This window comes from Quercus robur, chromosome 5 (genome assembly GCF_932294415.1).
Source record: "Quercus robur chromosome 5, dhQueRobu3.1, whole genome shotgun sequence".
Taxonomy (NCBI): Eukaryota; Viridiplantae; Streptophyta; class Magnoliopsida; order Fagales; family Fagaceae; genus Quercus; species Quercus robur.
This window is the reverse complement of record NC_065538.1, coordinates 40,479,600-40,504,868: the sequence shown is the minus strand read 5'-3', so window position 1 is coordinate 40,504,868 and position 25,269 is coordinate 40,479,600. Positions and strand designations below refer to the sequence as shown.

Here is a 25,269-nt window from a genome sequence, read left to right as displayed (position 1 = left end):
TATCCTTTGATTCTTCAATAACAATAATCTTGGCATGAAATCTCTCAGGTAGAGATCTTAACACATTTCTTACAACATTGGGTTCTGGAATAGTTTTCCCAAGATTGAAGGTTGAGTTGACTATGTCTTTCAGCTTGGCATAGAACTCATCAAAAGACTCACCCTCCTTCATCTTTATCTCCTCAAAACTAGTAGTAAGCCTTTGGAGCTTTGACTCCTTGACAGCCTTAGTCCCTTCATAGGTTGTCTGGAGGATGGTCCACGCTTCCTTTGCAGTTTTAATTGAGGATATTTTCTTGAACTCCTCATTTGTGACCGCACTGAAAATGGCATTCAATGCTTTGCTGTTGAAGTTTGCCGCTTTGATCTTTGCATCATCCTAATCAGCCGGTGCTTCCTTTGGCTTAGTCTTGCCAATCTCCACAGCTTGCTATACCTTCTTATCTAAAGACTGCAAGAAAACTCTCATGCGTACTTTCCAGTATTCATAGTTAGTGCCATCAAATAAATGAGGTATAATAAGAGACTTTCATCTATCCATGACAACCAAGGGTCAATGGATCACACAGTAAAGATTAAACCTAATCAGAATGTGCCCGTTCTGATACCACTTGACAGGCCAAAAATGTATTTACCATTTTGGTAAATTAATCAATTAATTAGTCAAGTGAATTAATTAGATTCAATTTCATGTAATAAGCGTGGCAACATAAAAAAATTACCAACTAAGTTAAATGCAGTGGAAAATAATTTTGACATAGGTGATTTATTTATGAATGGGGAAAACTACTGAGGTAAAACCCCACCGAGTGAATTTAAGGTTACCACTCCGAGAATCCACTATTATCAAAACAAGAAGTTACAAGTAAAAGGAATACTAGTACTTAATACCAACTTATAGTTGAACCCTTACCCCAATACCTAATTGGACTTGTAATGTAACGGCAATCTCTCCTTTCAATGCACGGCTCCCAGTTCGTGACTAACCAATGATGCACGAATCCCAGTACGTGACTAGCACACAAATTTAAGGAAGATGTTAGTTGCAAAGTTCTTCAATTCATCCAACAATGAAGATCAAAAAGATTCTTTTGTTACAAAACCCTTAGCGCAAAGACGCAGTAGCTTCTAGAGATAATATGATGAACTAGGGCAAATTATCTTCGGTCACAATATGCGTGAATAATCACTTTGCATCACTTGTGATGACCCTTAAAATAATCCTTATATATATCTAGGGTTGTGAGAAAAGAAACCCTACACAAATACTCATGGATGTGCGTGAAATCAAATCTAGAAATTCTAATTTCATAATTCTCAACAAATTCAGCTTCTGTCAAGCTTCAACATTAAACCTCGATAGAAAGGCTTCTGTCGAGATATTTGTTGAGTTTTAATAAATAGCACTTCTTCACTTGTTTCTTGGCTAAACTTGCATGGCTTCAATACTTGATTTGAACACTTGTTTCTTGAAGTAATAAACACATCCTAGATCTACCCAATTACAAGTAAAGTGCGTTTTGTTAAAGGATTAGCCAATTTACATAACATATATCTCTAACAATCTCCCTCTTTGGAAATCTGTGACAAAACCACGACAAACAAATGAATCATGAGAGAAGTCTTAAAACACTAAACTCATAATCACTTGTTGAATTACAAAAAAATCTGACCCTAACACAAACTCTTGAAAAACTTTGCAAGAAGAGAGTTCATGGCATGATAGATTTTCACAACCTATCTTTCTAAAATACTTTAAACAAAACTCATAAAGGCATCTTAGTGTGAAACAGAAATAAAAATTGCATACATAAAGAAACATGTGTATAAAGAGAGAAAAGAAATAACAAATGTAGAGATAGGTGAAGAAGACATACATCATCATCATCATCATCATCATCATCATCATATATATATATATATATATATCAAAGATAAGCACAATGTATGTAAAAATAGTCACAAGACTGGTGTACAAGAAGCTAACTAATGATGCACGGATCTCAGTACGTGACTAACACCCAACTTGAGGAAGATGTTGGCTGCAAAATTCTTCAGTTCATCCAACAATGAAGATCAAGAATCTCCTTGGTTACAAAACCTTTGGCACAAAGATGCAGTAGCTTCTAGAGAGAATATGATGAACTAGGGCAAATTGTCTCCAGTCAGAATATGCATGTATTATCACTTTACTTCACTTAAGATGACCCTTAAAATAATCCTTATATATGTCTAGGGTTGTGAGAAAAGAAACCCTACACAAATATTCATAGATGTGTGTGAAATAAGATCTGGAAATTCTAATTTCGTAATTCTTGATAGATACAGCTTCTGTTAAGCTTCTATCGAGTTTCAACATTAATCCTCAATAGAAAGGCTTCTATCGGGATATCTATCGAGATTTAATGAACATCACTCTTGACTTGTTTCTTGGTCAAACTTGCATAGCTTCAATACTAAACTTGAACACTTGTTTCTTGAAGTACTAAGTCCATCTTAGATCTACCCAATTATAAGTAAAGTGCGTTTTGTCAAAAGATTTACTAATTACATCAAATATGTCCCTAACAACAATCTCATTACACCTTATCAAAATGCCTTCATACAGGGAAGAAACATTTCTGACAATATACTTCTAGCTCATGAAATCCTTGATGTCCTTAGGAGAAAAAGGGGGGGGGGGGGGGGGGGGGAATATGAATTTACGGCTTTGGAGATAGATATGAGCTTTGGAGATAGATATGAGCAAAACTAATGATAGAGTTAGATGGAATTTTCTTCAAGCAGTCCTCACTGTTATGAAGTTTGATTCTAAATGGATAAAGTGGATAATGGAATGTGTTACCTCAGTGCACTACACTTTTTTAATAAATGGGAACTTGACGAAGTCCTTCACCCCATCATAGGGTTTGAGACAAGGGGGCCTTTTATCCCCATATTTGTTCCTATTATGTGTAGATATCCTATCCATCTCTTTAACACAAGCTGAGAGTTCCAACAAATTGAAAGGTGTGAACGTTGGAAGGAGTGGCATTTCCTTTACCTACCTTCTTTTTATAGATGATTTCCTCCACTTTTTCAAGAAAGATGATCACTCTTTAGACATCTTGCAAAAGATTCTTAAATGGTACTATACAGTTTCGGGGCAATGCATCAACTTGTCCAAATCTGACTTATATTGCTTTCCAAATATGCCTATAGAAGAACAGGAAGCACTAGCTCGAACCTTAAAAGTTAATTTGATACAAAATCCTAACAAGTACCTTGGAATCAATTTCAAGTTGACGGGTAACAGAGTGGTTGATTTTCAATTTTTGATTGAAAAACTTAACTCCAAACTACAAGGATGGAAAGCAAAGTTGCTATCACAAGTAGGAAGAACAACTCTCACATCTTCTATCCTACAATCCTTACCCCTATATACTTTCTCATGTTTTAGAGTTCCTGAGCAGGTATGCAACAAGATGGATGCCATAGTTCAAGCCTTTTAGTGGGGACATGAGCAAGGAGAGAAAAAGCATCATCTGATTAATTGGGAGAGAATTTGTCAATCTAAGAGGAAGAGAGGGCTTGGTCTCAAGAAATTCAGCCCCATGAACCAAGCCATGCTTGCAAAGCAATATTGGAGGATTAATCAAAATCCTAATTCTCTTCTAGCCAGAACCTACAAGGCTAAGTATTTTCCTAATTGTGCATTACAAGATTGTACTCCCAAACCTCATCACTCTTGGTTTTGGAAGAACATCATTAAACAGGATAACCCCAAGTTGAGAGAAGGTAAATGGAGATTAGGAAATGGTTTTACTGTCCCTCTTCATCAAAACTGGTTTTCTAGCCCCCACTTGAATCTGGATCACCCTAGTCTACCCACTAGCACTGTGGGACATCTAATTGACCAGAACTCCACATCATGGAGAGCTAATCTGGTTCGAGTAGTGTATCCTTTCCCCTTGAGCACTGAAATTTTGCAGATTCCCTTATCCAAAACAGGTTCTGTACAAGACAAACTCCTATGGAAGTTTTCGAGTGATGGTGACTATAAAGTTAAAAATGCTTATGAGATGCTGATGACTGACTCCTCTCCTCCTAGGATGCTTATCAACAGGAAGAAGTGTGGAATCTGATTTGGGGAGTTAAAGTTCCTTTGAAAATTAACATTTTCATTTGGAAACTCACTCAGGACAGACTTCCTACCCTGCTAAATTTAAGTAATAGATAACAAATTAGAAAATGTGCCCCCTTTGCAACTTTGAAGAAGAATCTTTAACACACCTTTTTCTGCTTTGTCCATTCTCTAGAGTTTGCTGGCATGGCTCAACCTTTGCCATCCATTCCACTGATTTTAGCAACACAAGTGTCCGGCAATGGCTAGCTTACTTACAGAGTGATTTATGAAGGACTAACATCTAATCCTATGAATGTAATTTTAACAGCTCAATCTATGGCTTGCAGGTACAAGGAAGCTTTCTTTAAACATCCAAGACTCATCAGCCAGCCAAGAAAGACCAATGCAGACCAACATCCACCATCAGGGCAATGGCAGTTGATCATTAAAATAGCAGGAGCTAGAAGCAGGAAGCCAAAGAGATGGTCTTCTGCCTATGAAGCTATCAATATGCAGGGAGATAGTATTTTCTATAGTGTAACTAGTAGTGCAGCCAAGACAACTTGTGGAGCAATGCTGGATGCTGTGGTGGAAGCTGGGATCAGAGTAAAGAACCATGGTTACCAGCAAGTTTTGTTTCTAGGAGCTAGCAGAAAATTAGTCCAAGTCTTTAGGAATAGAAAGACCTCAGATTGGCTTCATCTACTAGAATAGTTGATCTCAATTTTTTGAACCAAAATGGACTTTGTTGCAATATGTTCTTAGTGCCCCACTTGATTGTTAAACCTGTATGGTCAGTAGCTAAATTGGCAACTCAAATGCCAATGAACTATTGCTGGTACAGTCCAGCTCTTTTGTGAGTTTATCTCCCTTTGAATGGTATTAAAAAAAAAAAAAAAAATCTCAACTACAACAAATTTCCAAATCAAAGCTGTTGACATGGCGAGATGATAAAATGGACTCAACATAGAGATTCAGTATTTCACGGCAAAGATTTACTACTATATGAATTTTATGAATCTATTAATGTCCATAGTGATACATTATTTAAAATCTCATTCCATCAAGGTTTGAATATCCTCATTGCCAACTATAGAATTATATATATAAAAAAATGATATAACAATATATTCACATTTAGATTTAGTAAAATAATCTACTTGCGTGGTTTTGTAAAATATATATTTTTCTTTAAAAATAAATATATTATTGTCATTTGTCAAATACTTATCCTTATTATTATTTAAATTGATCCTGATTTGAAGTTATTTGGGAATCTTGTTTTACTTTGTTTGTTTGTTTTTTTTTTAAGGCTAGATTTTACTTAGGTGTAAAAATTGCGTTTCAAAAACATGATGCTTTCATAATATGATTTAAACTCTCTTATGGCATGGTTATTATTAAAATAACATTATTTAGCAAATTTTCCAATAGGTCGGTCAATAAGTTTAGTTATAAAATAACATTATTTAGCAAATTTTTTCAATAGGTTGATTAGTAAGTTTAGTTACATAACAAATTTCAAAATTTGTTTCAAAATTGGTTTATTTACAGAATTTCAACCTGTGGTGTCCACTTCTGATAATTGTGTTTTTTAGTATCAGACCAAGACACGAATTGATTTTTAGTATAGGCGAAAATTGAACTTCAAATCTCTTATTTAACCATTAAAGGTAGAAGTTATATTAGTAACAAATTTTGATTGATATCATATCATAATATAATAAAAGTTATATCAGTGATAGTCTTATATGAAAGTATTGTTGAAGTAATCACAAGTTTTACCACCCTAAATATTGTGGCAAAAAAGTGAAATTTGCCGTGTTTGTAGAATTATTGTATTAGTGAAAGACACGACACTTACAAAAGTTGGGGCTGAAGTATAATTTTGGGAGTATCCTGGTACACATACGAATATGCGTATTTTATGTCTCTTATAGTTATAAAGTTGTATTTTTTTTGGCTGTCGTATAGGGTATAGTGTATCTTCATGACTTTCAACATGCCCACAAAGAAGAGGTAAAGCGCTGGCGCAGGAATATAGGTATAAAGTAGTCAATAGATGAAACAGAAGTAGCGAAATACTGTGTACTTGCTCACTCACACACACGCGCACACACAATTTCCTCCTCAACTCTGCTGAAACAAAAGCCCTCTGTCTCTGTCTCTACAAGAATCCGACATCAAAACCACGATCTGACCTCCAACAAGGTATGTTTCTTACTTCATCCCCCCAATTTTTGCTCACTCGCTAGGGTTTCTTTTATGCTATTGCTTCTTTTTGCTCCCTTAAACTCGCTCGATCAACGATATTAAAGTACATCGATTTTCTATGTTTTATCATTCTTTTTGGTCTGCTCTGATTATTATTATTTATTTATTTTTTAAATTTTAGAAACTAGTTTTGGGTAATTTTTGTTAGAATTTACCAACAGTTTTTTGCTTTTTTTTTTTTTTTTTTAATGAAATCTTTAAAACAAAGTTCTTAAACTTAGTTTGGAAAATACTTGGGTTGGGATGTTTGCCTATGAATTTGTTTCTCAAAAGAAAAGGAGAGGAAACGTAAATTTATAAATTTATGTCACTGTGCGTTAAATGAGGGTTTGGCAAATCGGTTTGATGCCATTGCAATCAGACTAGAATTCCCATCATGTTATAGCTTCAAATCTAAATGAATGAATGAATGCTACGGATTGATCTTTGATCCATGTGGTTGAGCTAGTGAACAAATACAAGTCATTCTTAAAATTCACTATAACCTTGACTGGATGAACTTGTGTAGTTAACAAAGAGAACTCATTCATGTAATTCACAATGAACTTCAGACTAAATAAAAATCAGATCTACTAATATGCTTGACATAAAATTAAACAGTTTTTACCATTATATGGAAAAGAAAGTTGTAATTCATTGATGTGTCAAAAAAAAACTATGATACATCTTGTGGTCATATATATATATACACACACATCGTTTTTCTCTTTTTTACTGTCTCGACTACTGAAACTAATAAATGAACACTTCTTATTCAGGAGGGGGTGCGTATTATCACAGCTTATACAGAGACATAGCATATTATGGCAGACTTAGAAAATTTGCTCCTGGAGGCTGCTGGAAGAACCAGTTCAGCAGGCAGAAGGAACACAGTTCCACCATCTAGAAGGCGACGTGAGGGTTCATATTCTGATGGTGGAAGTGACTCTAGGGATGATGATTCAGATGATGATCGTGATTATGCAAGCAGAAAGCCCTCTGGATCTCAAGTTCCTTTGAAGAAGAGGTTGGACCCTGCTGAAAGAGATGATGATCTGGGCAGCCAGGAAGAGGGTGATGATGATGGTGTGTCTGATCGTGAGGGTGACAGCAGTGATGAATCTGATGTTGGTGAGGATCTTTATAAGAATGAAGATGACAGGCGAAAGCTTGCACAGATGACTGAACTTGAAAGAGAGATGATCTTGTCAGATAGGGCATCCAAGAAAAATGATAAGAATTTACGGGAGAAAATTAGATCAAAGAGGGATAGCGGAAAGACCACTCAATCTAGAAAAGAGACTCCACCTCTTCCACAATCTCGTCTGCGCTTGACACCCAGATCTGCTGACAGGTCCGCCAAGGATGATGCATTGAATGAATTGCGAGCAAAGCGATTGAAGCAGCAAGACCCAGAGGCTCACCGTAAATTAAGAGATGCATCTAGAGGAAGTTCAGGGAATCGAACTTTCTCACCAAAGCGAAAAACTTTCACTAGACCAAGTGTGAGTAGTTCTAGTCAGAGTGAGAGTGAAAGTAGGTCCCACAGTGAAGATGAAGGATCAACAGGGGATGGTGCAATGGTTGACAGTGATGACGAGAGGGGCATGTCTGGATCTGAGGTTCCATCTTTTGATGATATAAAGGAAATTACTATTCGGAGGTCAAAGCTAGGAAAATGGTTTATGGAGCCATTCTTTGAGGAGTTGATTGTGGGTTGCTTTGTGAGGGTTGGAATTGGGAGGTCAAAATCTGGACCTATATACAGGCTTTGCTTGGTCCGAAATGTTGATGCCACAGAACCTGACAGGCAGTACAGACTGGAGAATAAAACCACGTATAAGTATCTAAATGTTATATGGGGCAATGAAAGCTCTGCTGCCAGGTGGCAGATGGCTATGGTTTCTGACTCAGCTCCACTAGAGGAGGAGTATAAACAGTGGATTAAGGAGGTAGAAAGAAGCGGGGGTCGGATGCCAAGCAAACAGGATGTGTTGGAAAAGAAGGAGGCTATTAAGAAAACCAACACATATGTTTACTCGGCGGCCACTGTGAAGCAGATGTTGCAAGAGAAAAAATCTTCTTTGTCAAGACCACTTAATGTAGCAGCTGAGAAGGACCGGCTTAGGAGGGAGTTGGAAATTGCACAAAGCAAGCATGATGAGGCAGAGGTGGAGAGGATCAAGACAAGGCTGCAGCAATTAGAGGCATCCCGGCAAACAAAGGAGAAAGATACCAAGGCCATGAGGCTAGCTGAGATGAACAGAAAGAACAGGGTTGAGAATTTCAAAAATGCATCAGAACTGAAACCCATAAACACGGGCTTAAAAGCAGGGGAGGCTGGTTATGATCCCTTTTCAAGGAGATGGACTAGGTCAAGGAATTACTACATTTCAAAGCCTGGTGGAACCAATGGGGCCACGGTGGCAAATGGTGATGCTAATGGTGCATCTGCTACAGTTGTAGTCAGTAATGTGACTGGAGAAAAGGTAATCACAGAGGTTGGCTTGGCCGCTACAGCTGCAGCCTTGGAAGCTGCAGCTGATGCCGGGAAGTTGGTTGATACTAGTGCTCCTGTGGATCAAGGGACAGAGTCAAATTTGCTGCATAATTTTGAGCTGCCAATTTCATTGGCTGCTCTTCAGAGGTTTGGTGGGCCCCAAGGAGCTCAGGCTGGATTCATGGCAAGGAAACAAAGAATTGAAGCAACAATTGGATGCAAAGTCCCTGAGAATGATGGAAGGAGGCATGCACTGACCCTGACGGTTAGTGACTATAAGAGAAGAAGAGGGCTTCTCTGAAATGTTGTTTCTTGAATCAAATTGATTCAGTGATGCAGATATATAAGATAAAGCTTGTATTTTATTCTTTGTTATGTGGGTGGGGGGTAAACATAAACCTGATATGTTATTGTGTCCTAGAACAAATTTGTCTTATACAAGCATTCCTGATAATTACTTTTATTACAATTTGTTTTGCCCAACTGTTGCGGCAGTGAGACACTAAAGTTGCTTCTTTTGTTATTTAGGATGCTTGCTGTGTAAAACATTATAATACCTTAACCCTGGTCTGAGAATGTTTGGGTGTTCAATAGTTATGTTTTGCTGACTTTGTGGGAAGAGTTGTGGAACATTTGGAGGCATCTGGCATGACATCATCCACTCACCTCACTTACAGCATGGATGTTTGGAATGAAAGATTAGCACAGTAGCAGAGATTATTAAGATTGATATTTTGGAATAAGTTCCCTAAGAACATGTCATCACCGATTTACAAAATCAATATAGCTATTGAGAGGTGGAAAACAGGCAAGCCTGCTTGGTGGCATAGCCATGGGCATTCATTCTAATTATAGATAAAAGATATTGAGAGTGATTGCAGCTAGGTGCTCAAAACTCATTTTTTTTATGCAGGAGATGTTAACCAATTGATGAAAAGCTCTGCATTTTGCTGCTGCTGGTCTGGGCAAGGGCAACCAGAGCCATAATATATTTTTCTGATTTTGGTGTTCTTGTAGGTGTAGAATCAGGGGCGGAGCCACATAGTGGCTTGGGGGGGCCGAGGCCCCTGCAAAAAAAAAAATTTTCCCATTAGCCTATGAAGAAAAAATAATTAGGCCCCCCCCAACCTTAGGCAGCCGGCCCCCCCTCCCAATTTCTCACCCATTCTCCCAGGCCTCAATAAAAAATTAGTAACATCCTCAGATTAAATAAAATATATATATATATATATATATATATATATATATATCTGTTCTACTTTCAAGAAAAAAAAAAAAAAAAAAAAAAAAAAAAAACCCAAAAAAATTGAACTAAAATCTGAAAAAAAAAAAAAAATTCACAGAGAAGCCCACGGCAAGCTAAGCCCACGGTGAGCCCAGTAGCTCGCTCACGGCAAGCCCATGCATTCTCAACCGAGAAAAAAAAAATATTACAGAAAATCCAACCATCACGTCGCTGGCAGAGAAATCAAATCGGTGGCAGATACCACAATGCCCGATACTGCCTATACAGAGCAAATCAAGCTCAACAGCAAACCAAACTCAACACTCAACAGCAAACCAAACACAGAGAGAAACACAACGAACACAGAGAGACAGAGGGTTTTATCTAAAAAAAAAAAAAAATTCCCAAATACACAAATAAAAACCAAACCCCAGCAAACCCACGGTCACGTCGCCGCGACGCCGCAGCTCGCTCGTCGTCGCCGTCGTCGCTCGTCCCTCATCGCAGATCGGAGATCGGCCTCTGCTTCGGTGCTCCCTCCGGCCCTCCCTCAAGGGTATTTCTCTCTTTTTCTCTCTCTCTTTATCTCACTGTCACTAAAATGAAAAATGGAACGAAATCTTTGTAGATCGTCGACGCCAGACGGTAGATCGGTCATCACTCATCGCCGTCGGAGATCTGCCGTTGACTAGTTGCTTCCTCCGCTCCGGCTCCGGCTCCAGCAGTCCGGCCCTCCCTCAAGGTTTTTCTCTCTGACTCTCTCTCTCTCTCAGTCTCTCTCTATCTCACCGAATGGTTTAGACTGTTTATGAATCCTGTTCTGCCTGAGCCCTTTTATTCTTTTAGCTTTAATATCATCTCACATTCTCACTCATTCTTTTTATTTTTTTGGCTGAATACATCTCAATCATTCATTGGTTGATTTTTTTTTTTTTTTTTTCCTGTTTGTCTTTATCTTATCCGGTTATTCCTCATTGTTGGTCAATGGTCAATGTGTTGGTTTTTAGTGTAAACCAACATTATTAAATAATAATTAATATTTATTCAAAAGTTAGTAATTAAATTATTAGCTATTATTTATTGCAAATTTTTAAGAATTGTTTAATTATTTATTGCTATATTTTAGGAATTGTAACAAAGGATATGTTATGCTAAAATTAATGACAAATAAATTAAAACTATATTGCGTAATTACCAACTAGGATTAAAGCATTATAATTAATGACAAATAAATTAAAACAATATAGTTTATTGTTATGCTAAACAACAATAATTAAAGTTATATAATTAAATTAACCAATACATTATAAAAGATAAATTAATTAAATTATTTGAGGGGTTATTATTAATTAAAGTTGTATTAAAAATGGGTTGACTGTTTAAATTATAGTAAAAATTTTGTTTTTTCCTTGAGTATGAATAATATTCATATAACTAAGCAAAAATTTCTAATAAAAATTTTATTTTTTAAAATTCTTTTCAGGTTAATTGAGTCATATTCTTAAAGTTAAAAGAATTAAAAGAATTTTATTTTTTGTTTCTCACAGGTTTGAAATTTCGGTTGAATTCCCAACATGTTCAAGTATATAATAATATATAAAAGTTGATAATTTTGTATCCAATAGACTTAAAAATTATATTTGGTATATCTCTGTTACAACCCGGCCCCCCCAAGCATGTATTCCTGGCTACGCCCCTGTGTAGAATCAAATGGACAGCTACAAGTTTTATGGATATTACTCTCAATCGTATTTAACTCTACTACAAGTGTATCAAAAACATGGTCATATACTACTACTACTACTACTACTACTACAACCTGTGAAACCAAATTAGAGCAACATAAACTTGTCTATCTGATGATGCATAAAAATTGTCAATGAGTTGACCGTCCACACGCGCGTCAATGATGTGATGATATGCATGATTAGATGTATGTTAGGGTTTGTGATGTGATGACAAACATGATAGATGTATGGTTAGGGATGTCTGATGTCATGTTAATTGTTAGATGAATGCTAGCATGTGTGTGAGTTTAGAATAACAATATTGAATGTGCCTTTAATGAGATTAAGACATAATACACAATGAGAGGAAGCCAACCTTAGGGTTGGGTGGTTTTGGGTGCCTAACACCTTTCCAAGACCATACCTTTACTTCAAACCCATATCTCTAGTAGCAAGATCAATGGTCCTTTCTTGAAAGGACGCTATATTCATGGTTCTTAGGCCATTGCAAAAACTAAGTGGCGACTCCCCGTTGTGTCCACACCCAGCATGCTCAACTGTCAGTATGATCATCCATTCGTGGATATGCAAATGAAAAGGTGTGAATCGTTTGTCGGGCATATACACGAGCTACCTGATGGGTTTTCAAGGGGAGTGGACCATTAAGACATCAGGATTTTAAAGGGATTGAAGGGGGAGTTTATCCTGATGGGTCCTTGGTTGGTAGGTCCCATTGGAGGAAGTTTTTATCTTGACGGGTCAAAGACAAGGTATTTCACCCTGATAGGTCAAAGTGCTCATAGACTTTCTTAGATGAAAAAACCCCTATCACTATCAATCTCTAAGCCCTCTCGCCTCTGATTCTCTTAGCAAGCTGGATCCTTGGGCATAATATAATGGTGACCTTCTTGTCAGTAACTACCATAGCAATTAATTTTGTGTATTTAACCCTAAGGCTATTGGGGGTGTCAAGAGTAGAGTGCATTTAGCATTGGAAAAATTCTGTGTAATTCTCTAGGCTTGTAAAGAGATTTCCTTTTGTATTGGAGATTAAGTAATAAAGGTTGGGGGTGGGTTCCATGTAAATATTATGTGTGTTGTGTGTGTATACGCCCTTATATAATCTGTTCTAAGTGTTATTGCAGTATGTGGTGTTAGCTGAGACTAAGTCAAGGACTTAGGGCCATCATAGATAGAAAATTTGAGTGAAAATTTGAACCTGCGACAATTGGTATCAGAGCTAGGTTCTGATACCAATTGTCACAGGGTCAAATTTTCCTTTATCAGCATCTGCATCATCTTTCACTAGGCTTATTATACTTATAGTCCACTAAAGTATCTGCAGTAGACGTAGTAGCCGGTAGATCACGCATTGCTTGCCTCTTTAACTCCAACTGTGCCTAAGGTTGCAAACTAGACATGAAATTAAACAACTTGTCTTCCTTTGACATGTTCTTGATATCCAGTATCAAAGAACTGAATGTCTTAACATATTCTTTCACTGTACCAGTGTGTTTCAATTTCTTCAAGGAGTCTCTTGCAACCCAGGCACTAAAGCCGCACTTTACAGCACTACTTTGGAATCGTAGATCAATCTTGAAATCCTGAGCTCTCTCTCTCTCTCTCTCTCTCTCTCTCTCTCTCTCTCTCTCTCTCTCTCTCTCTCTCTCTCTCTCTCTCTCTCTCTCTCTCTCTCTCTCTCTCTCAACTTATCGAGTCTCATAACCTCTGAGCTTCTTCCATCGTTTTTTCATTTGACCCGGCAACTTATTCTGGCAGGTGTTAGGTGAGGTTAGTTGCCCGGAGCTAGAGACGAATCCAAAGGGTTCTTCTTTAGAAAGATTCCCTATGATCGTTAAAATTATTGTTAAATGATTGAATTAACCATTTCCTAATAGTTTAAGTTTTTGGGAGAATCCATAATTTAACAATGTTAAAAATAAAAAAATAAAAAAACCTTAAACTTATATAGGCAAAATTTGCCAAACAGTGAAAATTCTGAAAAATTTTAGCCGGACAGCACGCGTTTAAACTTATTTAGTTAGTTAGACTGTTTTTGAAAGTCGAGTTTGGCAAACTCGACTTTGGGCTGGAATACAGACATAATAGTGGCGTTTTTTTTAGTGGCGCCACTATAGGTTCCCCATAGTGGCGTTTTCTATAAACGCTGCTATAGCCACTAAAAAAATGCCACTATAGTGTCTGTATTCCAGCCCAAAGTCGAGTTTTCCAAACTCGACTTTCAAAAACAGTCTAACTTACTAAATAACTTTGAACATGTGCCACGTGCCTAATTTTTTCCCAGTAATAGTCTGTTTGGCAATTTTTTCCACTTATATAAGACAAAGTAGCGGATTCATCAGAAGGGGGCCATAGTAGTGGTATTAATGGAAACGATGCTCTGCCGAATTGACATTTGAGAGGGGATGCCACAGCGAAATCGGCTGCTGCACCTTTGTTTCCCGAAGTGGATAAGGTCTTAGCTCTATTCAATGATCTTATAAGAAGTTGGTTGAACTTTTAAACCAAGTACGCTTTTTTGGATATTGAACATGGACTTCAAAGAAAAAAGAAATAATTAATAATTAATTGTTTTCTGTGGTTTCATTATTTATTTATTGTTTCATACTGCTTGAAGATTGACGGAAGACTGTACAATCTCAAGGAAGAGGTGTCTGTTCAAGACTCTTAAGCACTGCAAGACACTTGTTGAGGTAAGGCATCAGTCTGTGGGTTTTTAATATTTTGTGAAATATTATGAATTCTAGATTCCAAAAAGACCAGATAGAAGGTGTTTGTGAAACATCCAAAGTAGTGAAAATTTCTTTACATTTTGGATATTTGGGAACCTGCCTTTTTTTTGGGGGGGGGGGGGGGGGGGGGGGGGGGGGGGGGAGGAGGGAGTGGGGGATTGCATGTTATTGGCCTTTTCTATAGTTTTCACAATACTTGTTCAGGACCATGAGTATGGGATTGGGATTGATGCTTCTTTGTGTCGTGTTTCATTAGAACTGAATTAATGTAATCTGGCATGTTGTCTTTATTAATGGTTTTCAACTCATTGGAAAAGTGGGAACATGTAAGTCACTAAAATACTCTGGATGCTAGTGCCTTTGATGAATTTGAATCTGAAAATGGAGTTGCAAACAATAACTATACATCTCATTTCAGCTGGAAAAAGGTGTGGATGGCTTGTTTGGTAGCTTTGCAAGGTTGGATTCACGTATTTCAAGTGTCGGACTTACTGCTGCCAAGATAGATCACTTGCAGGTAAAGTTTTCCTATGCTTTACTGCCATAAGCCCCTGATCCCTGCACTGGATATAATTGTCACCATCTCCATTGAAACTTGGCTATTGTAGGTTTTCATTTATATGTTATTTTCTTGTTATAGTGTAGATGCACAGCGAGAAACTGTTAGTCAAACAATAGAGCTGATAAATGTATTTGCTATTTTTTTTTTTTTTTTTTGAGAATCCAGACCCTAGGGTCAAATTCATTGAAAAGGAAAAAGACTACAAAAAGTCACGGTACACGAGAGGAGCTATGTCATCAGGTGTGGACTCAATCCAAACCTGTAGCTCATTACCAGATTTGACTTTTCTGGCAAGGTAATGGGCAACAGTATTGCCTAATCTTTTTACATGAGAGAAAACACAAAAGCGAAGCTCATTTGCTAACACAAGGGAATCCTGGATGATATGGCCAAATTCGGAGTTGCTGGTCCTACCATCTTTAAGAGCCGAGATGACAATCTCAGCATCCCCCTCGACAGTGGCTTCAAAAATACTCATCTCCTTCACGAATAAGACTGCTCTTCTACACGCTAAGGCTTCCACCGTAGCAACTGAACATGGCAGAGGTATTCTTTCAGCCAAGGCGCCAATAACTAAACCTTCAAAGTCTCGGATAACCATACCCAAACCAGCAGCACCCAATTCCTTAAAAATTACCCCGTCAAAATTCACCTTATACGTCAAAGGATTAGGGGGAATCCACCTAGAGTTGCTGCCAGAAACTGAAAGCTGCACCTGTCGAGGAATCTGAGCCAAGGAAAAATCATGGAGAAAGGTCAAAGCCTTAACTCGAATGGTACGAAGGTCAGTAGAGCAGCCCCCCACGCGGTCAGAATTTCTACATTCCCAAATCATCCACAAGATCACAGCTACCAGGTTGATATCGAAGCAGTCCTTCATCTCCACTACCGTCTCCATGAGGTCAGCAAATGTCATGAATCTGTATTTTAGAAGCCTCTGACCAGCTGCAGTAGCTTCCCAAATGACCCGCAAAGCAGGGCAGCTCCACAAGGAATGAATGGAGTCCTCACAAGCCAAGAGACACCTAGGACAGGTGACTGAAGAGACCACTTTGCGTTTCCACAGGTTTAGCAGGGTTGGGATAGCTTCGTGAGTTGCTCTCCACAACATGTGCTTAACCTTGTGGGGGACCAGCAAGCACCAAATTCCAGACCACATTCTTTTGTTTCGACTCAAGTTGCAGCAGTTTGGAACAAGACTCCTATCAGATTTAGCTAACATCTGGTATGCACTCCGAGTGGTGTAGTTACCCTGGCTTGAAGGGAACCAAGTTTGTAAGTCTGGGATCTGATTTAAGCTCAACGGCAAACCAGCAATAATATTAGCTTCGTGAGGAAGGAACTCGTGCTTAATCAGATCAGCCTTCCAGGTACGGGAGCCATCATCAATCAGGTTGCTTACAGTGGACACCGGGCCAAGAGAGGAATCGGGGAAATGACCCTTCTGCAGCTTTGGGTTGGTAGCCAATTATCCCCTCGGATTTTGATTGACTTGCCATCACCAACTCTCCAAATTGAACCTGATTCAATGACATGTTTGGCTTGGAGAATGCTTTTCCACGCGAGTGAACCTTTATGATGACTCGTTGCCTCCAATATTGAGCAATCTGGAAAAAACTTGGCCTTGAAAACCTTGTGAAAGAGAGAGTCTTCATGGTTCGTCAAGTACTAAATCCATTTGGCCAGAAGGGCATCATTGAACTTATTTAACTCCCTAAATCCCATACCCCCCTCACTCTTCGGAAGACAATTTTTCCCAACTAATCCAGTGAATGCGCTTCTGTTCTCCTTTGTAACCCCACCAAAATTTTCTTATGAGTATTTCGATTTCCTTGATCAGCCCTTTTGGGAGCTTAAAACACGACATGGTGTAGGTGGGAATCGCCTGAACAACTGCCTTTACTAAGATTTCCTTGCCAGCTTGGGATAGGAGTTTCTCCTTCCAGCCCTTAAGCTTCTTCCAGATTCTTTCTTTGATGATGCTAAAAGATTTCTTTTTGGTGCAGCCCACCAGGGAGGGTAGACCCAAGTAGTGATCATAACTTTGAGAGGCAGCCACCCCCAAGAAATTCTTAATATCCTCCCGAGATTGAGCTGGAGTGTTAGAGCTGAAAAACAAATTTGTCTTACCCCTGTTGATATTCTGACCCGATGATTGCTCATGGAGTGTTGGTAATTGATCATTTAGTTTATGCTACCCTTTGTTTAGGATTCACTAACTCCATGTTATTAATTTAATTCTTGAAATACTTGATGGAGTTCAATAGCAGCCCAGGAGACCTAATGGAACTTTCACCTCTATTTTCTGATGACAGCTATGTTGCTGGGGCTGCTTCAATTGTACAAAAATTGCGTAAGATGGCCACACTTTTCTATAAATTTATATTTTCTCACATTTTCATGGGCCAACTTCTTATTGGTTTGCATAAACATGATGGTGTTCATGTTCTCTCTAAACTTAAACAGCCTTTTGTGAACTATTCATGAATCATTCTTGTGAGGCCCTTTTCAACCAAAGCCAAAAAGAATGTAAAAGATTTTTTTTTTTAATGAGTTTTCATCCATGTCAAAAACTGTTCTTTCTGAGGGGTGCCTCGGGGGGAGGTGGGGGGGCATTGGATATCTTTTTGATGGAAGGAAGAATTTTTAGTATAAGCATATAGCCAAAAAAGCTTGAGAAAAATAGTTTGAATTTCTTTGCAAATGTGAGAAGAGCATTGAAGACTAAGGAAGGTTCAAAGGAAAATTTTATGATATAAAAAAAAATTAAATAATCTAAAGTTTCTCTTTATTGAGAAAGATTAGAGATGAATGTGTAGAGGTGATTATGAGTTTGGAAGCTATACCCATGATTAGGATTCTTTTATGTTCATGCCAGGGAACAGACGACAGTTACACTGCATGAGTGTTAGAGAAGTTTCCAATAAGGATGTGTTGTATATGAATTATCTGTGCTAATAATTTTGAGGCTTTGCAAAGGAGAGGAAGTTATTCCCTCTCCTCTACTTGTGTGCAAATGAGTTCAAGCATGCATTTGCTGAAATAAGCATGTGTGATGGACATTAGTACGAACCAAAGTTTTTATAGTTGAAGAATAAGATAATTATGTGACCCATTTTTGTTCACAATAAGCAAATTTACTGAATTCTAGACAAATAGATTGCCTTGACACAGTAAAGAATGAATGCTAACAACTAATTTAAATTTCTACACAGCATGATTAGTGTGAATATAAAGCATCATAATTGCATTAATCTATTTACCTTGTCGGTTGTTTTCCAGCAACATTTTCTGTAAATATATGATATTCTTCCACTTTTCTTTCTTTTTGGGGGCTGGACTCAAAATTTTGAAGTGCTAATATATTTATTATTAACATCTTCATTCGAATACTAATTGATCATTTTGTTATTTTAGGGAAACCACTTGCATAAAGGGCTGCATGATCATTGGCAGAAGTTCACTTTTAATCCCAGGTTACTGGCTTGGCTCAAATGTTTTATGCCCTGCTATTTTTTCCCCTTTTTCTTGAAAGTTGTGTATGATTGACATGGCCAATGGTTGTTATTCTTTATGATATAAATTCCAAGCATGGTTTACGAATGGTAGAAAATGTTCAAATTTTCTGGTTTTTTTTTCCCATTTTTTTAAACACATCTCGGAAGAAAGTGCATTTTAACACATTTCACAAGAACACTTTGTTTCAAGTTTATGCACATTCTCTGGCAGGTGGTGAGTCTTACAAAGAAGGTGCCTGTTTTTAATGATGAAATTTTGATTCATCTGCCAACTCAGGTTTATTCAGCTTAGAAAAGACTGCAAGAGTGCAGCTAGACTTAATTCCTTGTGGCCAAGCTCGAGTTGAAATGGAAGTGGAATGCTGATTTAGATATGATCTTTGAGATTTCTTGAATTGTTCATAGCAAGCTATTACTAAGCTGAGGGAACTGACTCCTCAAGTTGCAGTAATTTGGTGGCAGCTAAACCAGTACAAGATTAAATTAATGGCCAAGCTGATGAGCTCATCTTTGGACAGTAAATTGTAGTAGATTATATTTTTGAATTTCTCTCTTTCGTGGAGTGTATATCTTTGAAGGTATGGATAAGGCTTTAGCTTATGTGGTTTCTATAACTCTTGCTTGTGTGTCAACAAGAAATTTATGCCCTGGTGTGCGCCCTTGTAAGTTATAAATGATACTTTTGGGTATGAATAATAATGACAGTTGATTTTGTTGTATTGAGCGGTCCATTCTTAAAATAAACTGATATAGTGCATAGTTAGGATGAGAATTATTTGTTCGGTTTTTTTCTGTTGAAATTTGGAGGACACTTCTTGTCATAAGTTATCTGCTTATTTTACTAAGGCTTTTGAGTAATAATAGCTGAGGAGATTGTATTTAGTTTGCAGTGTGGAACATCTCATCGTCTGAAATTTTATAAATAAATTGGTGGAATGTAGAAAATTAAAAAAATGTATCTCATTATTAAATAAATAATTGCAAAGGGATAGTTTGTTAGGTTTTTAGTGTTGATCGATTCCATGACTTTGGTTGTAATTAAATTTCAAGTTTTGGGTGTATATCAACTATTGCAAGCGTTAGAATGAATTGAGTTAGAGCTGCGTTGAAGAATTGAAGACTACACAACTTCGCTTACGCACAAGGCACAACTGGTTTTATTGCTTATTTGGTAAAACCGTAAGATAAAAAGCAAAAGGCTAGTAGAAACTACACTTATTTTACTAAACCAACAATTATATTTGAAACTGTACATGTCCTGTAAATGGTATCAATATCTGTTTTGATTTTTTATATTCTAACCTTAATTTTGACATTGTCTCACCAATAATAAATAAAATATACTGAATAATAATGATCAAAGAAAAAAGAGAAATAAAAAAATAACCATAGAGTACTTAATAAATTTAAACTTATAAATAATATAACTTAAAAAAAAAAAGTTTGTAGAGAGAGATAATGTTATGAAAGGTAAATATATCTCATGCATTGAACATAAAACAAGGAAGTCTCCATTTAGAATACAGGAGTTACCAATCGATTAAGCCTCAAGGCTCTTGACAATTCTTTTATCAATTTTTAAGAGAAAAAGATATAAGCCAATCCTTTTTTAGGTGCTATTTTACTTTGCATGCATGTAATTTCAGTATAAAACCCTTGTTTTCTAAAAAATAATTAAAATTCATTTTGGAATGTTTTAATAGCTTAAATAGCTTGGATACACATGGCGTAAAGCCCAAATTTTTTTTCCAAATTTAATTTGATTTAAACATTTGAACCTAAATCCATTATATATCCAATTAAAATGCTCAATTTGCCCATTAAAATTGGGTCAATTCAGAAAACCAGCCGACCAAATTTATTATAATTCCTTAACCAACCATTTATGATATATCTTGCGCATACAAGTATTCAACCCAAACCAAAATTTCATAATTTTCTATATATATATATATATATATATCACATAAAATATGCAACCAAATATGTTTCTCCATTTATTGCTGAATCTAAGGTAAAGAGCCAAAAAAAAGTATTGTGTTTAATGATATTATTGGATTATCTTTAAGAGGATGTAAAAATTAAAAATATGTATATATAAAATTAAAAAAGAAAAAAAAAAGAGGTTGAATCTTCCTCCTTCATTTTGTAATGAAAAAAAGAGGGAGAAAAGTAAAGAGAGCGCATCCTCTGCATCAAAAGCCATTTTCATGGAAAAAAATAAAAATAAAATAAATGAACTGAACCTTTATAAAAGAAAACATAAGATAAGAAAAGGTAAATTTGGTTAGGTTTTATCATAATTTAATTCACAAATTTTCAGTTGTTAATTTATTTTCGTCTATAGTATGAATCTTTGGGGTTGAAATGAAATTATTAAGCGTTTGGTCCAAATTAATAGATATCACAGTTTTTGGACAAAAAAATTATCCCTCATGGTTTGATCAAATCAGTAATTAGTATCAAGAACTATAAGTTGTTACATTTTGTCTCCCTAAAATTTGGATAAAAACTTCACTAAAAAATGTTTGAATTAAAATGAAAAAGGTAAAAATAGTTCGGACATAATTATAACAATTTCATTTTAATCTAAACTTTAAAGATAAAATATAGTAACTTAAAGTTTATGAATTAAATTACAATAGTACTAAATCATAAGAAGGTAAAATGCAATTTTCCAAAAAAAAAAAAAAAAAAAAAAAAAAAAAAAAACCTTGAGTTAAGAAAGCCTTCCCTAAACTTTATAGGGTAAAATGTAGTAACATACAAATTACTCCTTATTATTTGATCCAATTACATTTTTTTTAGTGGAGTTGTGGTGTGCCTTTGTGTTAGAACCCCTTTCCCTCTCCCTTGTGTGTGTGTGTGTGTGTTTGTTTCTCAAAAAAAAAAAATTACATTTTAATCCCACAAATTATCAATTATCAGTTATTACATTTTGACTCCTTAAGTTTGATTTAAAATGAAATTGTTAGAAATATTTGGGACAAAATCCTAAATATTTTATTGGTACTCTTCATAAAAAAAAGTTATTGGTAGAAATACCATTTTGGAGACTATTGATTTAGTCCTTACATTTGGTAGTAGTAAATTTAATTTCTATTATTTTTAATATGTAGTTAATTTAATTTTTACAGTCAACTTATTAATAGAAATTGCCTATAAGTTGAAAATAACATAGACAAATTGAAAATTGATTTTCTCGGAAAAAAAAAAAAAAAAAAAAAAAAACAAATTGATTGCTACTAAAATAGTATTTTTGCTTATTTCATTTTAGCCCAAATGGTAGGAGTCAAATTAAACAAATTTTATAAACTAAATTATGGTAATCAAATCATAATCAGCTAAAATGTAATTTTCAAAAAAAAAAGGAAAAAAAGTTGAGTCATCTTAAGCAAAAGCCTCCCACAGTGGCGGACTGGCACTAGACAGCTACATCAAAGTTCAAACACTGTTCAGTGAAACACTGGACAGTCTTTTAGCAGTACTATAAAATGTTTTGGTTCCCAATGTCCAAAACACAAACGCTACTTTTATATTTTTTGCCTTACTTTTTCGATATTTTGCCGCCTCCGCCATTAAAATGCTTTTAAACTTTATACTCAGCTAGCCTAAAACTACTCTCTCAGCTTCTTACTACTGCACCAAGCCACCAACCACACTTTAAAAGTTTCAAATTTGCTTTACCAAAAAACCAACTCTTTAGCACAAACCAAGCCAAAAACCATTACAGGATGTCCAAGTATGAAGAAAGCGCCAAACCTTCAGAGCCTTTCCTTCTCTCTCTTCTTCACCAATTACAGGACCTAAGGAGATCCATCCTAGCTTTTCTCCTCTCCTTGCCCACCTCTCTTTTTGCTCTCTTTCTTCTTCTTCTCTTGGCCTATAATGGCTTCTCTGTTTTCTACATTCACCTCCCTTTTCCGGCCAAGCCCCCTCCCGTACCCGCCAATTTCTCGCCGGAAAATACCGCCGGAGAATCAATGAAAAATGGGTTTTCTTCTTCCTCAAAGGTTACTTCTTTAGTGATGTATGCAATGAAAGAAGAAGACCCAGCTGTGATTTTGAAGACCCATTTGCCTCTTTTGCGCAAAACACACTCTTCAATCACACCCATTACTGAATCTTCAGTTTCAAAGCAGAGAGGGGTCCGGAAGTACAAGCGCAAGCTCAAGAGTGTGCCTTCCAAAGCTCGGTCAAGTTCTTTTCCAGCAATGATTGCTGAATTCTTCGCTGGAAATTCTACTATTTCTTGTAAGTTTCGGTTCTTTATGACCTGGATTTCGTCAAAGTCATTTGGTGATAGAGAATTGTTAGCTATGGAGAGCTTGTTTAAGTCTCACCCAAATGCTTGTTTGGTGATAGTCTCAAGTTCAATGAATTCAAAAACAGGAAGTCAATTTTTAAAACCTCTTTTAGATAAGGGGTTTCGTGTAATGGCTATTGATCCTGATTTTGATTATGTATTCAAGAATACTTACGCGGAGGCTTGGTTTGATAGGTTAAGGAAAGGGAATGTGAATCCTGGGGAGGTTTCTTTGGGTCAAAACCTCTCTAATTTGCTTAGGCTTGGTTTATTGTATAAATTTGGGGGTATTTATGTGGACACGGATGTTATAGTGTTAAAGAGTTTCTCAAAGTTGAGAAATGTGATCGGCGCGCAGACTATTAATCTTGACACTGGGAATTGGAGTCGATTGAACAATGCTGTGTTGATTTTTGACAAGAATCATCCTCTACTCTACAAGTTTATTCAAGAATTTGCACTAACATTTGATGGGAACAAGTGGGGACACAATGGCCCTTACTTAGTCTCAAGGGTTGTGTCCAGGTTGAGTGGAAGGCCTGGATTTAATTTCACCGTATTGCCACCGTCGGCATTTTATCCAGTTGATTGGAGTAGGATTCGAAGTCTCTTTCGGGGGCCTAGAGACAAGCTCCATTCAAAATGGTTACTTAAAAAGCTAAGGCATATTCAGTCTCAAAGTTTTGCAGTGCACTTGTGGAATAGGCAGAGTAAAATGCTAGAGGTTGAAAAGGGAAGCATCATCAATCAGATAATGTTGGATTGTTGTATCTTCTGCAATGCTTCAATATCAAGGTTGTAATTATTGAATAAGTTCGACAGTTGCGAAGTGCTATGCATTATGCAATGGTTCGATGTTTTTGTATGTGGTTATGGACCAACTCAGTTCATTCCACAATCGATCATAGTCCTGATAGATAGAATGTTAGGAAATCATTAGCCTTTTCCTGTTCTGAAATCATCTCTTAATCATAGTTGACAACTTTTTAGGCTTTGCCCTTTAATTTGCCGTACTTGTAAGTTGTATCTTGTAAACAAGGTCTAAAGAGTAGACTCTTAACATGCAAAGGAATATAATTTTTACATTCCATATTTATATTATTCTTGAGGATGACATATTGCAATGCTATTTTGCCAATTACATAGCAGTGTCTGTTAAGTCTCATATATATATATATATATATATATCTTTCTAAACACTAAAACATAATATTTATTGTTGTTACGCTCTTGTTGAGTCACATTAGTGGTCACAACATTTACCTATTTCTAACCATTTCTCTCAACTATTTTTAACCATGATGTCTCTTTTTACATTTTCATCTCTCTACTAGTCTCAACCTTAATGTCATTCTTCATTTATCCCTTTCACTTCCTTTTATTTTGGCTCTTCTTATCTCTATTTTATTACTATAAATTTGTCATTCTCTCTCCCATTCTATATATATTTTTTCATATGAAAAAAGGTAACTCTCTCTATTTCATGTTTTATTTTTGTGTGAACTTTTTTATTTTTTGTATCTCTACTTTAGATTGATAAATTTATGTATTCTTTAGAATTCTACTTTGGGTTGATGCAATTGGGTTTTGTGTTTTTAAGTTATTATATTTTTTTCTTATCTATGATTGTTAAATGTTATACTATTGCATATAAAGATAGTTTACAATAATATAATGTTATTCTATTATACAGCATGGCTTGGATAATTTAGTGTTTGACTCATGATTGTATTTTTATTTTGATACTTCTTCTTCTCATTTTATTTTCTATTTTTTTCCCAAAAAATGTGATTATTCTCTCTCTCTCTCTCTCTCTCTCTCTCTCTCTCTCTCTCTCTCTATTTATATATATAATATAATTTATTCTTTTTTGTAACTTTACTTTATGTTGATGAATCATTGTATTTTTAAAAATGCTATTTTTGGTTAATACAATTTGGTAGTGTTTTTTTTTTTTTTAAATAGTTTTCTATCATAAGTCTTCTCTCTCCCCTTTATAACTTTTATTTGATTTTTTTTTTTTTTGACATAATACTTAGTTATTTTGGAAGTGAGATTTTGAATTTATATCAAAATACAATCTTGACTATGTATTTTTACATGTCTATCAACTATTAAAACTGCTCTAGATGAATATGTATAGACAATATTTTTGTTTTAATTTTCATTGATTTATTATTTAGTTATAACATCAAAATTGAAGTAGAAAAATTTGTAAAGCCAATATATTTAGATATTTAATATTGTTAAAAAATAATAAAAAGAATAATGATGTGGTAGATGAGGAGGCTAAACAGAAGCGTAGTAATAATAAATGTGA

At 36.0% G+C, this 25,269-nt stretch overlaps 3 protein-coding genes across 6 annotated transcripts; all 3 read left to right on the top strand.

Moving 5' to 3' along the window:
- Positions 1-6,110: 6,110 nt before the first annotated feature.
- Positions 6,111-9,449, top strand: LOC126725919 (protein RTF1 homolog). Its single transcript, XM_050430937.1, has 2 exons — positions 6,111-6,316; positions 7,138-9,449. The coding sequence occupies exon 2, from the start codon at positions 7,183-7,185 to the stop codon at positions 9,157-9,159; it is 1,977 nt and encodes a 658-aa protein (XP_050286894.1). The 5' UTR covers positions 6,111-6,316; positions 7,138-7,182; the 3' UTR covers positions 9,160-9,449.
- A 4,718-nt stretch (positions 9,450-14,167) lies between these two features.
- Positions 14,168-19,362, top strand: LOC126725918 (exocyst complex component 5-like). 4 transcript variants are annotated; one of them, XM_050430933.1, is made up of 6 exons: positions 14,168-14,286; positions 14,449-14,524; positions 14,982-15,080; positions 17,441-17,478; positions 18,543-18,601; positions 18,921-19,362. In XM_050430933.1, the coding sequence occupies exons 1-6, from the start codon at positions 14,237-14,239 to the stop codon at positions 19,007-19,009; spliced, it is 411 nt and encodes a 136-aa protein (XP_050286890.1). In that variant the 5' UTR covers positions 14,168-14,236; the 3' UTR covers positions 19,010-19,362. The 4 variants fall into 4 exon arrangements, with proteins under 4 accessions (XP_050286890.1, XP_050286891.1, XP_050286892.1 ...); XM_050430934.1 differs by having other exon boundaries at positions 18,855-19,362; XM_050430935.1 differs by lacking the exon at positions 17,441-17,478.
- A 2,761-nt stretch (positions 19,363-22,123) lies between these two features.
- On the top strand, positions 22,124-24,057 carry LOC126725917 (uncharacterized protein At4g19900). Its single transcript, XM_050430932.1, has one exon. It carries the CDS (start codon positions 22,378-22,380, stop codon positions 23,749-23,751), a length of 1,374 nt encoding a protein of 457 aa, XP_050286889.1. The 5' UTR covers positions 22,124-22,377; the 3' UTR covers positions 23,752-24,057.
- Positions 24,058-25,269: the final 1,212 nt, after the last annotated feature.

What these genes read in the sequence shown, in the direction of transcription:
- LOC126725917 (XM_050430932.1), top strand. Translation starts at nt 22,378, where the DNA reads ATGTCCAAGTATGAAGAAAGCGCCAAACCTTCAGAGCCTTTCCTTCTC.
- LOC126725918 (XM_050430933.1), top strand. Translation starts at nt 14,237, where the DNA reads ATGCCACAGCGAAATCGGCTGCTGCACCTTTGTTTCCCGAAGTGGATA. An exon ending in TTCAATTGTACAAAAATTGC is followed by an intron (nt 17,479 to 18,542) that starts GTAAGATGGCCA and finishes TTGTTATTTTAG; the next exon opens with GGAAACCACTTGCATAAAGG. An exon ending in AAGTTCACTTTTAATCCCAG is followed by an intron (nt 18,602 to 18,920) that starts GTTACTGGCTTG and finishes CTGCCAACTCAG; the next exon opens with GTTTATTCAGCTTAGAAAAG.
- LOC126725919 (XM_050430937.1), top strand. Translation starts at nt 7,183, where the DNA reads ATGGCAGACTTAGAAAATTTGCTCCTGGAGGCTGCTGGAAGAACCAGT.